The 17,116-nt window shown below is 28.2% G+C and overlaps 3 protein-coding genes across 12 annotated transcripts in view; 2 read left to right on the top strand and 1 right to left on the bottom strand.

Annotated features, from left to right (window-relative positions):
• The window catches only part of SK (small conductance calcium-activated potassium channel), a 378,167-nt gene that overhangs the window by 206,750 nt on the left and 154,301 nt on the right, over window positions 1-17,116 (bottom strand). The window lies entirely within an intron of this gene.
• LOC148238001 (transmembrane protease serine 9-like) lies at window positions 3,390-7,070 on the top strand. Its single transcript, XM_088181302.1, has 9 exons — window positions 3,390-3,460; window positions 3,525-3,690; window positions 4,416-4,656; window positions 4,716-4,853; window positions 4,926-5,071; window positions 5,445-5,606; window positions 5,673-5,913; window positions 5,975-6,118; window positions 6,184-7,070. Exons 1-9 carry the CDS (start codon window positions 3,397-3,399, stop codon window positions 6,337-6,339), a joined length of 1,458 nt encoding a protein of 485 aa, XP_088037428.1. The 5' UTR covers window positions 3,390-3,396; the 3' UTR covers window positions 6,340-7,070.
• On the top strand, window positions 9,588-10,444 carry LOC148238000 (chymotrypsin-2-like). Its single transcript, XM_088181674.1, has 3 exons — window positions 9,588-9,822; window positions 9,886-10,029; window positions 10,091-10,444. The coding sequence occupies exons 1-3, from the start codon at window positions 9,601-9,603 to the stop codon at window positions 10,238-10,240; spliced, it is 516 nt and encodes a 171-aa protein (XP_088037800.1). The 5' UTR covers window positions 9,588-9,600; the 3' UTR covers window positions 10,241-10,444.

Raw genomic sequence — 17,116 nt, 5'->3', positions numbered from 1 at the left:
GACCAGTCCCGGGATAATTTTCATGCTATTTTATCGATAAAAATAATTTAAAATGAATAATACAATATATTTTTACATCTGTTTTTTATAACGTACAATGTATAAAGTACGTATAATTTTAGTCTTGGACTTAAAATAGAAAATAATATAATAAAAATAAAAAGGGAAGGTCTTATATATTTATTTGAGAAGAAAAAAATGAACTTTTGCCAATGTATTAATTGTGTATGAATGTACATACCTATGTATGTACATTCATACACAATTAATTGAAAACATTATTTTGAATAAAACTCACGAAGTAACATCAAAGCATCAAGTGTTTTATCATTTAGCCTTGATCTGATTTTGGTTCCTAAGCAGCCTGCTGCTGAAAAAGCACGTTCAGACTCACAACCTCAAAGATTCACAGATGACACGTGCAACTCGCGCAAGTTTGTACACGAAATATAACGATGTTGTCAATAATAATTCGATTGTGCTTGATAAATCAACCAATCCGAAAAATTCGGGATTATGTTTTATAATCCCGGGACTCATCGGGTATTGAAAATCGTTCGGGATCCCGGGATCCCGGGATTCGGGATCCCGGGATTGGAATCCCTAACCGTTACTAACAAATAAACATGCTGAGGAAGCAGTAAAGTTTTTTTAATCTTTCGTTGTAGCCAAATGTGTTACAGCAGATATTTCAGTACCAACTAAGTAAGTAAATCATACACAAAGACTACATATATCGTACACAAAAACAACCAGAAAGATAGTTTGTGATTTTTCAGCTGATTCCGGTTTTTTTTTTAATAAAAATTTAAGTCTGCTGCTGAGAACCAAAACTGTGGCCTCTGGGTAATTAGTCTGGGCCTTATGGACTATGATATTTTGCACATAATTGATAACGATGACTGCTTAATATATATTTTTTCGACTTAAGGCATGATTCGTAATTGTATATTATTTAAAGTCATAAATAAATGATATATTTATAGAAATTAGCCGACATTTCTGTCTATTGGTAGTTTTGTAATTTATTTTGCTAATCTCAATTGAAACACTTTTATTACAGATAGGCTTAAAAATACACAAAACGGTGAAAACAAATTCCGTAAAAAATGTGATGTAAAATAATTGTGAACTTTAGTCGGAACTTCCTGACTGAACTAGCACCATTTTTATGTTTTGATGAAAAACGATAACAAAAAAGAGCATTGATTATTTTTACACTATAAATCAAATTTTTTAGTTGTAATCAAATTGCGTCAATGTTTAATGTTAAAAAATGTAAATAATAATATAATTTTATTTACAAAAATATTTGATATGAAAAAATAAACCATAAATTTGACTCTGATATATAAACGATATATTTGTAATATGTTTTTAAATATTCATAATGTTTTTTCTTTTTATAATGGAAAATTAATTGAATCATTTTTAGACTTATTGATACTTTTGGACACACGGTTTATAGGAAAAAACACATAAAAATCGCTACTTAAACGATGATTGTCACCATCATCCCAACTCTATAGCAGCCGTCTTATTTTATAGAAAAGACAAACTTTCGGATAATGAAAATAAAATTAAGAAATTTAAAAATGTCCAAAGAGCATTAAAATTAAAAAGCTATACTAATATTCGCTAAAGAGAGAAAATAATAGTAAAAACGTAAATATAAATGAATAATTTAATGGCATTTCACATTTATCATATGTTTGAGGGATTTCAGAAAAGATTACGAATACTTTCCAAAGAACTAAAATAGGAACCATTTTACTGAATGAAAATGACAAAAGTCATAACTAATTAGTAGAAATACACTAATTATTTTGTAATTATTATGACAAAATTTACGTTAGATAGACAAACCGAAAGATTTCACAAGGAAAGATAAAACATAGAAATGCGATAAAATGCTTTGATGAAAAATCAACTTTGGCAAACCACACTTTCAATGAAAATCATAATATAAATTTTTTAAACAATTGTAAAAAATTATAGAGAAGCAATTGAAATCGAAATTAAAACAAAAATAAAAGAAACAACGCGAAAGCAATTTCGGATTCTTGGTTACCGGTTTCAAATCAAGCTAAATTAATTTTTAACTAAATTCATACAAATATAAATTCATTTAAGCAAACCGATACGAAAATGAATTCACTTGCTGTTTTCTTAACAGCAAACGGAAACATCATAAAACCGAAAAACGCGTCAAAGACGACGCAGCTCAAGAGTCTATGGCGTCTGAGAAGGATAAAATTACGCCCAAGATGATGACCCAACATTGATGGTTGAAAAGTTGGCAAACGATATATGAGTAAGAAAAGGCGCGATGCGATAGCCGAAGATCATTTCAAATTGTTATTTTTTATTTAATTAAATGTACAATTTTTAACGCAGCGTTTTAACCATTTGAGGAGTACCGACGTACATGTACGGCGGTCAATCTCTCACTGTTTTGAGGTACCCCAAATAATTATATATTTACATATATAACTGAAAAAATAATAAATGAAAAACATTATTCTTTTTTTTAAATTTAAATTATTGTAAATGATTTTTTTACAAAATAATACTAAAAAATTAACATAAAATATTCTACATTAATTTTATAAAAAATATTGGTAGCCTCTGCATGGATATAAAAAAAAATCCACAAAAGCTGAATAATATATAATAAATATGTAAAATAAATTAACAAAATTTAATAAAAGAAAAGTTTTAAAATAAATTATTAAAACATACATAAACAAAAACGTAGTAAAATAAATCAAAGCAATTGAACTTATAGAAGCACTGATTTTTTTTATTGTTATTTACTATAATTTCAATATTAAATAACAACAAAAATATTTATAGAAATATACGTAAATTTAACTCATTCCTAGATGTATACTAATAAAATAACAAATGTTTATAAATTAACTCACTACTCAAAGGGTTAATATCTGCGATTCAATCCTCATATATCTTTGGTAAAACAACGTGTCTATAATATCGTGGGGTAATCGATTTTTGCAATGATGGACTAGGATTGTTGCGACGAAAAAAACTAACACTTCATTCTATTCAGCACTCGAAGATGATTGTTATTGAAAGTGTCGTGCAAAAAAATGAATAGCCCCAGAAAAATTGTATCAACTATTGCAAAAATAAAAAATCAATCATTGTGATTTTTAATTTAACCAAATACCTATTTCAATATTAACATTTTAAACTTTGGTTTTAGGTTTCTAACATCGATCTAATAATACAATCAATGTATTTTTAGTATAAGCAATGATATTTAAATAAACAAGTAATAAAAAAACATAAATATGCAAATTGTCAAGGAAATTAAACATTACATAAATATCAGTATTTAAAGCTTGCGCAAGACAGTCACGGTATATCTTCAAGATGTTCAACAGTATGATACGATCACATTGCATATTGTTTGCAATCATTATTATAACAATTCATGGTATGGTTTTTAATTTACTTAATCGCTTCTATTTTTCAACTGTACGATTTTATATCTATATCAGAGTCGAAAACGCAGAGCAATGAAAATTACATATTCGGGGGAACAAACGCTGTCAGCGGCCAGATTCCATATCAGGTATCGCTGAGAGAAAGCAATGGAATTCATTATTGTGGAGGAGCAATTATTGGATCACGATGGATAGTAACAGCCGCTCGTTGTGTTTATGGGTGAGAATTTTACTATTAAATATTGGTTAATAGTATGTCTGGAAACTATATAAGCAATTTGCTACAGCATCTAAATATACCGCATAAATGCAGCAGAAACTAGATCCAACTATTACTTAAATCTTAACCCTTTGACCTATAATATATGATTACTATACGGGTCGGATATTTTTAACTTATCAAATGACATGATTTTCCAATACGCAAGAAGTACTGGTAAAAATTAGGCTAGTTATTCCAATTATTGTCTTTTTGCATTGAGTTTGGCTCTGAAAACTGTTAGATTATAAGATTAAATTCTAGCAATAAATTTTTTTTCATTATTTTTTTACATTGCTCTTTTTGAACTGCAAAAGTTGTGTGTAATAATCAGAAACTAAATTATCAAAAATGGAAAAAAAATCCTAACTAAAAATTGCTTTCTTGTCGAAATTGCATTTTAGTCAAATATTCTTTCTATGTCAAAAATTACTACTTAGGGTTAAGGAGAGCTTTATTTAACTCTGATGGTAAGTTTGAGTTCGCGATGACATGTAAATTTACACAGACTGACTAATATTTTACTCTTAAAATATAATAATCGCCGATCAATCACCAAGGTGTATATAAGTATATAAGATTGATTGATTGTAAGGCCAGTTAAAGTACCAAAAATTTATTTATTAGGCATAGTGTATTTTAAAATATTTTTGAAAGTATAATTATGTATTTGTAAATTTTTACAGAAAATTTCCTGTATATGTGCAGGCAGGTTCTGTATCAAAAACCAGTGGAGGCGTTCAATATAATATTGCTAACAAATTTGTGCATCCTTTTTACCAAAATTTCCTGCTTTTCAATGATATTGCATTGATCAAGACAGTCGAAAATATGACATTTGATGCTAACGTTGCTCCAGTTGCTTTGGCTGATAAAGCACCAGCTGATAACATGACTTTGACTGTTTCAGGATGGGGAACTTTACAGGTATATTTTAGAAATATTGATTAAAATTGTGTCTACTTAATTGCTTATTTTATTTTTAGAATAGTACAGTAGAACCTACAAATCTTCAAGTGTTAAATACCATAGTAATAAAATATATGGCGTGCATGTGGAAGGTTCTACCTTTAACACCTTTACAGATTTGCTCATATACTAAAGTCGGTGAAGGATTTTGCGCCGTGAGAATCACTTACATAATATTCTATTTACATTTTAAATACTAATTTTGATGTTTTGGTATTAACCCACAGTCAGATTTCGGCGGTCCGTTGGTGAATAATGGAACATTATACGGAATAGCATCTTTCGTATATAAGGGTTGTGCAAGCGGTTATCCAGACGTATCGACAAAAATTGCTTCTCATAGAATCTGGATTTGGATAATACAAATGTTAAATAGATAATAAATACTGTATAAACTATATAAATATAAATAAATATATATTTAATAAAGTCATTATATTTAATTAAATTATAATATGATAATATTTGCCCAAATCATTATTCAAAAATTAAAATTGACGTCATGTATGGATCAACAATCTAAAGATCGATTGTATGTAAAATAGTTAATATAGACATTTAATCAAAATTGCTGAATATAAATGTGTTGATATAAACATTACTTCAACAGTCTTGATAAACACTCAAGATAAGATGTCGTCTGCAAGTCTGTTTTTCATCGTTATTTTAATAACATTCCTCGGTTTGTGAATTAATTAAACGTTGGAATTAAAAAAAACTGTTTTAATTTTGTGATTTAATTCAAGAGGTAAAAACACAGCTCAGCCCGTTTATAGTCGGTGGATCGAACGCAAACGATGGTCAAATTCCTTTCAGGCTTCGTTGCGATTGGAAAGCGGTTTTCACTTTTGTGGCGGTTCTATAATAGCGCCACGATGGGTAGTAACAGCAGCTCACTGTCTTTATGGGTATGACATGTTTAATAAGAACATAATGTATCCTAACTTTTATTCATTATATATATAATTTTACAGAGTAACTCCAGCTTATGTAATGGTCGGTTCAATTCGAACCAGCACAGGGGGTACAAGATATAATGTAGCAAAAATCATAAAACATATTCTATATGATAGTAATTTCATAACTAATGATATCGGTTTGATTAAAACCACCGAAAGTATTATTTTCAATTCTAACGTCCAACCCATTGCTTTGGCTGATACCAAAATAGAAGACAATGCTACGATGATAGTTTCGGGATGGGGGCGTTTAACGGTAAATAATTTATTTTTATATTTAAAATTAATATATATTACTTAAATATTTACATTTTTAGGATGGTGGTTCAACACCTGATATTCTTCAAGTATTAAGCACGACTGTATTAAATTATTTTAAATGTGGATTGAGGTATTTCCCTGTACCAATATTTCCTGGACATTTGTGCAGTTTCACTAAATCTGGTGAAGGATTTTGCAATGTAAGTATTACATAAAACAATTAAAATATCTATAATATATGATATACATTTTTTTTATAATCCAGGGTGATTCTGGTGGTCCGCTGGTAAATAATGGAAAATTGCATGGAATAGTATCTTTTGTATATAAGGGTTGTGCACTCGGTTATCCAGACGTATCGACTAGAGTCTCAGCTTATGTTTGGTGGGTTTGGTGGAAGCAATTAATAAATTCCAACTGATTATTTATAAATTCAATTAATACAAATATAATAAATTTAATTCATTGGTAATTTTAATTAGTTCAGAAACTCATAGCTTAATAAAATTAAGTCATTGCGAGTTGAAATCCAGATATTTACTTTTTACTATATTAAGGCTGGGAAATATTTGCATAGCATTAATTTATATCTAAGAATAAAAAAAAAGTTAAATAACAAACATGGATTACTAATTTTACTTTTTTTTAAGGATCTAAAATATAATTTCCTTTTTAATTTTTAAAGATACAATGTTTTCCTATCTTTGGGTTATTTTTAAGGCTTTGATTTAAAATTTAAATTTTTTTCTTAGGAAATGGAACATTGATTAAAATAAATGGTAGTCGTTAAGGTCTAGATAATATTGTGAATAAAATAAGACTTCCGTCATTTTTCTTGATTGTATCGATTTCGCACATAAGGACGCGCATTGTCGTGTTGTAGAATAATTCGACTTCTGTTGACAAATGCAGTCCTTTTTTTACTTGTTATTGTTTGGCCAGTCTTAAGAGTTTAATAATGAACTTGTAACTCTACTATATACTGTAACTAACTTTTTTTCAGTCAGCTTAGGCTTCGAGGTAGGCTTTGCTACTTGACCTTTGGATAACTACTGTCTTCTACGACGATTGTTGTCATACAATACTTATTTTATGGATGCATGAATGGAAGCAAATCTTACTCAAATTATCCAAGAGTGAAACTAATAAACCAGTTCAATTAAACAGTCCATAGACATATAAATAGTATTGGGAAGGTTTGGCGACAAGATGTATGGTTTCTACACGAATTAAGCAAAGAAAACAAGTCGACGCATTTTCTGTATTTTGAAGCTAAGACGCTTTTAATCGATTAATTAACAACCAAAAATAAAAAAATAAGTATTGTATGATAACAATCGTTGTAGAAGACAGTGGTTATCTAAAGGTCAAGTAGAAAAACCTATCTCGAAGCCTAAGCTTACTGAAAAAAAGTTAGTTAAAATATATGGTGGAGTTTTAAGACTGTCCAAAAAACAATAAGTAAAAAAAAGATTTAACAAAAAATGTGCTCAGGTATCTACGGAAAAAGTATGAATGACTTTTAATTTAATAAAAAATCATGATTACCTAATATTTTACAACGAAGATACTATATATATTTTGCTAAAACTTTTTTGTTGTTATTATTATTTATTTAGAAAAGTAGCAGTAAAAAAAATAAAAATTAAATTTTTTAATAAAAATACGCAAATTATTGTGGAGTATATTTTATTTTAGCAAAGAAAGATTTCAGAATATGCTATGAATTTATTCGTTAGCTGTTTTTAATCATAACCTAATCTTTACTCAATAATTAATCCATTGCCTTTACAAACTATTTAACATACTACATTAAAAATGATTCAGATGAAGCTTCGGAATTAATCATTCTTTTGACAAAAATGTACGACAAGAAGTTTTTAAACTCAAAAATATGCTACACATACCTATCATAAAAATAAAAATTATGATGTCATAACTAAATAAAATAATTAAGATAGAGCTATGGAAGTAACCACAGATATTTATATAATATTTGTAAAATTAATTATATAATTTATAAAAAATAACGTATGTAAACTTATTAAATACAAATTTAAATACCTTAACTTTCGCAGTATTTTATGCAACTATGTACATAATTTGATTATGAAAATAAGCAACATTTAATAATTCTTAGAAATATTTTAAATTACCAGAAATACAAATATTAAGTTTTAACTACGATTAAAAACCAGCTTATTTATTATTGTCATACTAACATCTAATAAAATTAAAATAGGTTCAATTTTATTAGACTTAATTTTTTACTTAACAAAAATAAAATATAACATAATAAGTGCAATAACATGATGATTTAAAACATACTGTGAGATATCTAGATATTTTGTGGAAAAAAATTGATAAAGTTTATTTATTAATATTATTGGAATCTCAAAATTTTCCGTAGCTCCGTACTCGTTACGGAAAATTCGTGATCATGGCTGAAGGGTCATAGCCGAAATATGGAAAAGTAAGTTTAAATCGTAATGAACCTCTAAAAATCTATATAATAAACCTCTACGGACAGGAATTTTACAAAAAAAATTACGTATAATATATATATTGGTTAATAACATCTGGTTAAAAATTTCAAATAAAATTCAAACAAAAGTTTTATTTTTACTACTTTTAAAATCTTTACAAACTTCTTTACAATAAAAGTTTAATTTTTACTACTTTTAAAATAATTAAACAAATAGCTCAAATGTTTTTACTTAACATTGAGCACATAATAATTAAGCTGTTGTATTGTAATTTTCCACAATTTTTTTGTGAAATATAACAGAAAATATTATATATAAAATTCATCATATTTATTGAATTAATACAAAAATCTTGCAAATATCATTATTTTTTTATATATAACTGCATACATATTATATGTATAGTACATTATTCAAATAATAATACTTGCGTTACAAATAGATATAAGCGGTAAAAATGTAAACAATGTGTAAATTATGGAATTTGTCAAGTAATATGCAATCATTAAAATATGCGCATACGGGTAATTTTACAACCATAAAAAATTACCATGTATAATTTCATTTTACATGTATGTATACAAAAATTACAATATTGTTGTACGTCATTTTATGTATAAAATGTTGATATCAGTTGTATGTGAAATAATTAATAAAATACTTTATATCACAAACGGTTTTTCAATACATAATCTGTATATATTGTGTTATCCATAATTTGTATATAATATAGGGGAAAACTTATATTAATATATAGCAATTATAACAATAGTCGGCGAACAACAGTCGCATTACGATGTCGACTTTTTGTTTGTTTTCCATTGTAATTTTAATAGCATTCGACGGTTTGTGAATCGATTAAACTTTATAATTAAACTTAACAAAACTTTTTAACTTTGCGATTAAATTTAAGAGGCAATAACGCACCAGAGCCCGTTCATTGTCGGCGGATCAAACGCAAATGATGGTCAAATTCCTTATCAGGCTTCTTTGAGATTTGAAAACGGTTTTCACTTTTGTGGTGGTTCTATTATAGAATCGCGATGGATAGTAACCGCAGCTCATTGTCTTTCAGGGTATCATTTGATTATTATTAGCATATCCGCATCCCCTTTGACGTACGTAATATAATTAATTAATTTTTGTATACATATATATTTTTGTGTATTTAATACAGAATTACTCCAGCTTATGTAATGGTCGGCTCAATTCGAAAGAGTACAGGAGGTACTAGATATAATATTTCAAAAATAATTGTACATTCGCTATATGACAACATTTTTATTACTAATGACATTGGTTTGATTAAAACTACCGAAAACATGATTTTCAATTTCAACGTCCAACCAATTGCTTTAGCTGATGATAGAATAGAAAACAATGCCACTTTAGTTGTTTCAGGATGGGGGCGTTTAACGGTATGTATTTTACTTAGCATTATAAAAAATCTATTTAATAATAATGAAACACTCTATTTTTAGGATGGCGGTTCAACGCCTGATGTCCTTCAAGTATTGAACACGACTGTAATGAGTTATTTTGAATGTGCGTTGAATTATTTCCCTTTTCCTATATTTCCGGGACATTTGTGCAGTTTTACAATAGCTGGTGAAGGAGCTTGTAACGTAAGTAGCAAAAATCAATTTATAAAGTAGCTTTAAAATATTGTTTTATTACATTTTACAGGGAGATTCTGGTGGTCCATTAGTAAATAGTGGACGATTGCATGGAATAGTATCTTTTGTTTATAAAGGTTGTGCACTCGGTTACCCAGATGTGTCAACAAGAGTATCTGCATATACTTGGTGGATTTGGTGGAAACTGTTGATAAATTGATTTGTTCAGAATTGTAAAAAAATCAACCTATTGAAAATTAGTTTTTATCGTAGTTTATAATATGCGATTATGTAAATAACTCTTCGCAGTTTATTATCTTGGCTATTAAATCAATCAAATTTTAATGATTTATTTAATAAACAAAAAAAAAAGTAGGTAAATTACTATATAATATTAGCAAATAAATATATGTAATGTGAAAAATGTTTTTTTCTGAACGTATACTTTTGAATGTCATAGATCAAATTTGCAAATGTTTTAGATAATATAGAACTATATTTTTTACACCTTTTAAAAATCGTATAGCTTTTTAGTTTTTTACTACTTGATTTTGGTATATTAATATTTAATTATTTTCCTTTGTTACGGAAAATATTGTTTTTTTTAACAGACAAATTTATATTTCAAAACCTTGTTTATTTTATTGCTCGTGTTAGAAATATCATTGAAAAATTAAAAACGTTGCTTTGTCCTAAAAGTTTTAGACATAATAAACTGTGAAAACTCAAGAACACAAGTACACATTGTACGAAAGTTTTTGCTAACTTATTTGGCAGTTAATATATTTAGTAATTGGCTTTTTAAACAAATATAATTTTTAGTATTTATGTAATTATTATTTTCGAATTAATTTTCTAGACTGTATATTGATAATATTAAATTTCATATAACATTTAAATTTCATAAACAAGATGGCAAGTTGCAAAAACTGCCCATAAATTGAACAATGTTTTTTGTATGAATACTTTTATAGAATATAACGTAATTTTCAACGATGGTTCTAAAAGTTTTTATCTGCAGACAAGCAAAACAATTAAAATTTTTGTTTAGATGGTTCAAAGCACTTAAAGCAACTAATATATATTTACCAAATGGGTACTGCAATCAGTTAATGAACGACAACCAAACAAAAGCTGTTACGAAGATTGATCTGCGATTCTTTTACACAACGGAAATGATTTATTCTTAGATTGTATATGCCATAAAAAGCGAATCTATTCAAAAACATGATAAATTATATCTAGTTTTTTTGTAATTAACTCGTATTATTTCATACATATCGATTGAATTTGTAATAAATTTATTTTTGCAGAAAAAAAACATACGTATTTAAATATGTTATTTATTCACAATTCTAACAAAATTAATAAAATATAGCTTGAAATAATAGGTAAATAGTAACTCAGTGAGAAGGTAGATATTCACTTTTTTGTATTTTTCACTATATTTTTATTTTAATTCACTATATTTAAGTTACAGTTATTTATACAATATTTTTGTGTTGATTTTTATCTACGTTTATAATATAAATAAAAATAAATACACAAGAAGATAAAAAAGCAAAATAATGCAAATTGAAACATTGAATACTGTTTTGGTAAAATCAAAGGCCATATACATTACATATGTAGGTAAGACAATGCATTTTAGTTACTAATCAGAATAAAAATATTTCAACGACATTTTTATTTTAAATTTTTTACGATACATTTGGATAGCAATTTTCATAAAAGAAGCCGAAAAAACTGTGAACTCTAAAATTTTTAATAATAAAGCTGTACTCATACACCTGTAAGAAAAAATCCATAACATTCACGTATATGACTTCTCTTTAGCTTAAGTCAATTTGAGCCTTAAAGAATTTCGTGAAATGAAAGTTATAGCAAAATTTAGTAAAAATAAAATTTGCTAAATAAATTAGTACAATAAAGTAAATAAATAAAAGAGTTTGCTCTTTGATGAATCTACGACGTATAGTCACCGTCCTAAATCCAAGAGGTACAATTCTCGTGCACGACAATGCGCGAGCAAACATCGTACGATTTAAAAATTTGAATAAGTACAAATATGAAATATTGCCTTATCAACCATACACACGAAACATATTTATCGAATATATTGCCTCTTATTTAACCTTTTTTTTACTGTGTGTATACTAAGTGTACATGTTATCATTTTATTTGAATCTCTATAAATATTTAGTTAAAAATGTTAATATTTCTGTTATATCTCTGCGATACACTTACATAATAATCGAAAGTAACAAAACTTAATATTTTATAAAAAAAATCATTGTGTTGCTAGTCTATTTGGTACGTATAATTTTTGTACGTTTATATTAGAAAAACTGATACAACTTGTAAAATCGTTTTGACTTTCGTAATACTATTTATGTTTTTTTATTTTTACATGTACACTGACTTTACATCACCGGAATAAGCCAGTCTTTTTTGTACCGTAAGGGGAAGCTTTAAGGGTAAAGAGTTGTCTTCTACAAGCAATTTCGAAATGTTAGCTCCAGAATCCAGAATGTTTAAGCCATCTTAATAAGCAAAAGTAATTAATTATTAAAAATCTGTCACTTTAAATCAGTGTTTCCCACGGTGGGGCGTACGCCCCACCGGTGGGGCACCACGCTTCAGAGGTGGGGCACCACGCTTCAGAGATGGGACACCACGCTTCAGAGATGATACACGTCGGAAATTATCGAATATTCCACATATAAATATAATTTGCTCGTTCACGACTAAATATACCTACGTGCGTAGGATTTCTTAAAATTTGGATTTATACCTGCTGGGCATGACGAATGCCTACTTTTTGTCTTCTGTGTGAAAAATCCTTTACCAATGAAACAATGAAACGAGGTCGTCTTGAAGCACATTTTAAGGCGAAACATAGTACTCATATTAATTCAGATATTATTTTCTTTCAAAATCTTAAAGAAAAATTTGGAAAACAAACAACATTAACAAATCTATTTTGTGCACAAACTGCAAGTTTTGATCGTAGTCTTGAGGCTAGTTACCAAATTTCATTGCTCATCGCTAAATGTGGAAAAAACCATACTATAGGAGAGGATCTAATCAAGCCATCAATATCAACATTTTTTAAAACAGTTCTACAACAAGATGACAAACTCGTGAAGGCTATGCCCCTCAGCAACACTACTGTTTTCAGAAGAATAGACGAATTGAGTGAAAACGTTGAAATCCAACTTGTTGAAAAACTGAAAACAAGAAAATTTTCACTACAAACGGATGAATTAACTTTGAGAGATAGTGAAGCCGTGTTGCTAGCTACGTAAGATATATTGATAAAATAGAATTTGCAGAAGAAATGTTTTTCTGCAAATCATTAGAAAGCACCACTACCTCCAAAGATATATTTAATAAGCTAAAAGAATATTTAGATGTTAAAAATATACCAATGAAAAATATAATATCTTGTGCTGCAAATGGTGCCCCCAATATGATGGAAAAGAAAAATGGCTGCTTAAAATTAATGAAAGACGAGAATCCAGATATGACTGTGGTGCTTTGTGTTATTCACAGGGAAAACTTGGTGGCTAAATACATTTCACCTGTTCTAAATGAGGTACTAAATTCCGTTATAAAGTGTATCAATATGATTAAAACTAGTGCTAAATCTGAGCGTCTCTTCAAGTTATTTTGTGAAGAACAAAATGCGAAACACGTAAGACTGTTACTTCACACTGAAGTAAGATGGCTCACAAAAGTAAATTCCTTAAAAAGATTTATGGAATTATTCGATACTATTTGTGATTTTTTAAGCAACCGATCTGATATGAAGTTTTTGATGACGGTCGACGGTAAAGCATTTGTAAGCTATTTAACTGATATTTTTGAAAAATTAAATATTTTAAATAGCCAATTTCAAGGATCGGAGAAAACACTTGTCGATGCAAAAGCAAAGATATTTGCATTTACCACTTTTATCGAATTATCTAAAAAAAATATTTTTAATAACAATTTTGAAAAATTTTACTGGCTCCAAAAATGTGAAGTGACTGATAATGCTAAACGTGTTATTTTGACCATCTGCAAACTTTATCAACTGATTTTAAAGAACGATTTGCTGATTTAAAAGGGATACATTTTCCAGCTTGGTTGACACAACCAATGCTGGTAGATATTTTAAATGAAAATTTGTATGAAGAAGAACTTTCGGAAATACAAAATGATAATTCGATTACAAATTTATTCAATATAAAAGGAATAATGGCATGGATGTGCGAAGAAACTAACACAAAATATCCTAATATTACTTTGCATGCTAGAAATTTATTATTACCCTTTTCATCATCTTATTTAGTGGAATGTCGTTTTAGCGCCATAAGCGATTTACTCATTAAAAAAAGAAATCGATTGAATATTACAAATAGAGGGGACTTAAGACAGAAATTAACCAAGTTAGATCCAGACATAAAATTTCTTTGTAGCAAGCGTAAGTGAATTTAATAATTTAAAAATGGATTAGGCATTACCATTTTATTCTATTTTACTTACATTTTGTAATTATTTCTATTATAATATACGTTTTGAAAATTTAACTACTGTTTTATTAAAAAAAATGCCGGTGGGGCATATGACTTTAGAAAAGACTACGGTGGGGCATGGCATAAAGAAGGCTGGGAAACACTGCTTTAAATAGTGCTTATTTCTAATGATAAAGTAAATTATTGACTGATAGAAAAATGTATTTGAATTCAAAAGTAATTTTTTTAACACCCCAAAACTGCAATAGCTATTAATATTTGGGCCTATTGATGTAAAAGTCAATAAAATATTTTTTTCGGTACACAATAAGATTCTAGTTTGTTGTACTTAATTAATAAGATAATATACAAATGTAAAAACACAACTTAAGTTAGATTCTTAAATTTTCTGAATCCACGTGAAATATTACAGTACAATCTAGATCAAAAAATGTTTAAGAAAGTCAAAACACAATCTGATTGCAGCAGTAAATTTAGTGGAAAAATTTATTATTTTGCATTTTTCTTTTGAAATCCTACAGAAAAAATAATACTTTTAAAAACCGATTTCTTTTTGATAGCAACAGTGCAAAAACTTAAAGCAATATACCTGACTGTTCGACTCATAATAAAATAAACAAATAATTTGTGAATTGAATAGTAATGGTTATTATCCATTATAAAACATATAGTTTTAAATCATAAGCATATGTATAGAATATATAACAAAACGCACTGTTCATTAGTAAATTAAAATATATAACAAAAAAGACAGACCGAGATAGTTCAACATAAATTCATATCCCAGAATTTGTTTGATCAGATAATAGGAAAAGTGTTTCTAATAGAGTTCATATATAAAAGTATATTTATATAAATAATATACTAAGCATGTACGGGACGCCAAAACAGCTCATTTTACTGTAACGTTTACATCAAGCAACAAAAGTAATCTCAGCATTGATATCAGATTCCTGTCCGACTCATTACTCAGTTCATTCAAACGTTCTCGCGTCTAATTGGCCATGTTACGAAAAAGTACCACGCGAACACGTTTTTATACTTCTATCGTTCCTTATTGTTTTTTTTTCACCCCTTGTAGATACGCGTCACGTTTTTTCCCACACGCCCCACAAAAATAAGGGTATATTTTATTACCCTCAATTCCAAGAGAAAACTCGTGTGATGATGGTATCTATGTGGGTCAACCGCGTGTCTTGTCACGTGTCTAGCTTAATTGATGAATGCATTTGCGTATCGGTACAGTTTTTGTTAAATAATAAATCATTGCATACGGTATACGATACATTATTCTAAAGTGTAGAATTACCGTAAAAAGTTTAGGACGTTGCGTGTAATGAGCGGTTTTTCACACGCAAAAAAGGTTGTGCCCGTTTAATTCTGACCGGAAGGAAAATACAAAGTGCCGCATTTCCCATATAAAGGTACATAGGCTTGGGTAATTTTGTTCTTGGAATTGATGATGCGAACAAATTGGTTATTTTAAAACCAAACATACTGGGTGTGGTGGATCCCTCGCTACCTTTGCTTGCTTAGTATCTACAGATGTATATTTTTTATTATTCATATAGTGTGGTATGTCTATAAGTTACACAGACTATAACTAATTTTCAACAAGCATACGATAGCATACAAATATTATTTTTATTAAAATCATAATATATATGATAGTTAAACCATGTTTTTTATTTAAAAAATACATTTAAACTACAATGATATCTGTATCTCATATAATTACGTCTTTCACGCGAAAAAACACATCCATCCTCAAAACACCGTGTTACAGGCGTGTATTTCCGTTTTTTTCTAACAAATGATAAGTGTATCTAAAACACGCTATCGAGGTATGTACATAAGAAAATTTTGGGGATAAAAATTCGGTATCGAATCGGAGAGGCAGAAAATTAAATCATATTTCGTGGCATCGGCGTTGGAATGTTTCTAGGTCAAACTCTGATTAAAATTCTATCTCGGCTCTTAGTGGCAACGACGGTCTCGGATAGACTTGAATATATAATAATATAATATAAAGGGTTTTTAATTGAATTAATTACACCGACTGAGAAGCGTTCGGAATCCCATTCGAAACGGGGGGAAATTTCGAAACGAATCGAATGAGATATATTTGGAAGTTTAAAGTTAGAAATTGTAAAATTAAATTAAAAATCATAGCATAGCGATGGAAAAAGGGTTTGACTTCGGCCTCCATTTAATATATTATTAAAAAGTTTAAAACATAAGACACATACCACGATCACGTTTTTTGCATTGAAGGCAAGGCAATTTTGAGAAAATATATTGTAACTTTAAGTTCTATAATATAATACAAAAATTATTGGATTCTACTTGAAAATATATTAACTTTAAGTTGTTTCAGGTGTCACAAAGTTGATGTATAATCTTAAGAATTTATAATCAGTTTGAAATGAATTAACCACAAAATAATTTATTTTATTTATATTTTTTATTAATAAAAATTATAATTGGCGAAATTGTGAAAATCATCCACAATTCATTTCAATGTCAATTTCGTAGGTAATGTTTTTGGCTATACTATTTTTTGTAGCGCTAATATA

Source organism: Plectrocnemia conspersa, unplaced genomic scaffold (assembly GCF_051122295.1).
Source record: "Plectrocnemia conspersa isolate PC_06_02 unplaced genomic scaffold, ASM5112229v1 ptg000002l, whole genome shotgun sequence".
NCBI lineage: Eukaryota > Metazoa > Arthropoda > Insecta > Trichoptera > Polycentropodidae > Plectrocnemia > Plectrocnemia conspersa.
The sequence above is the reverse complement of the archived record's forward strand: the minus strand, read 5'-3'. Positions and strand labels throughout refer to the sequence as shown.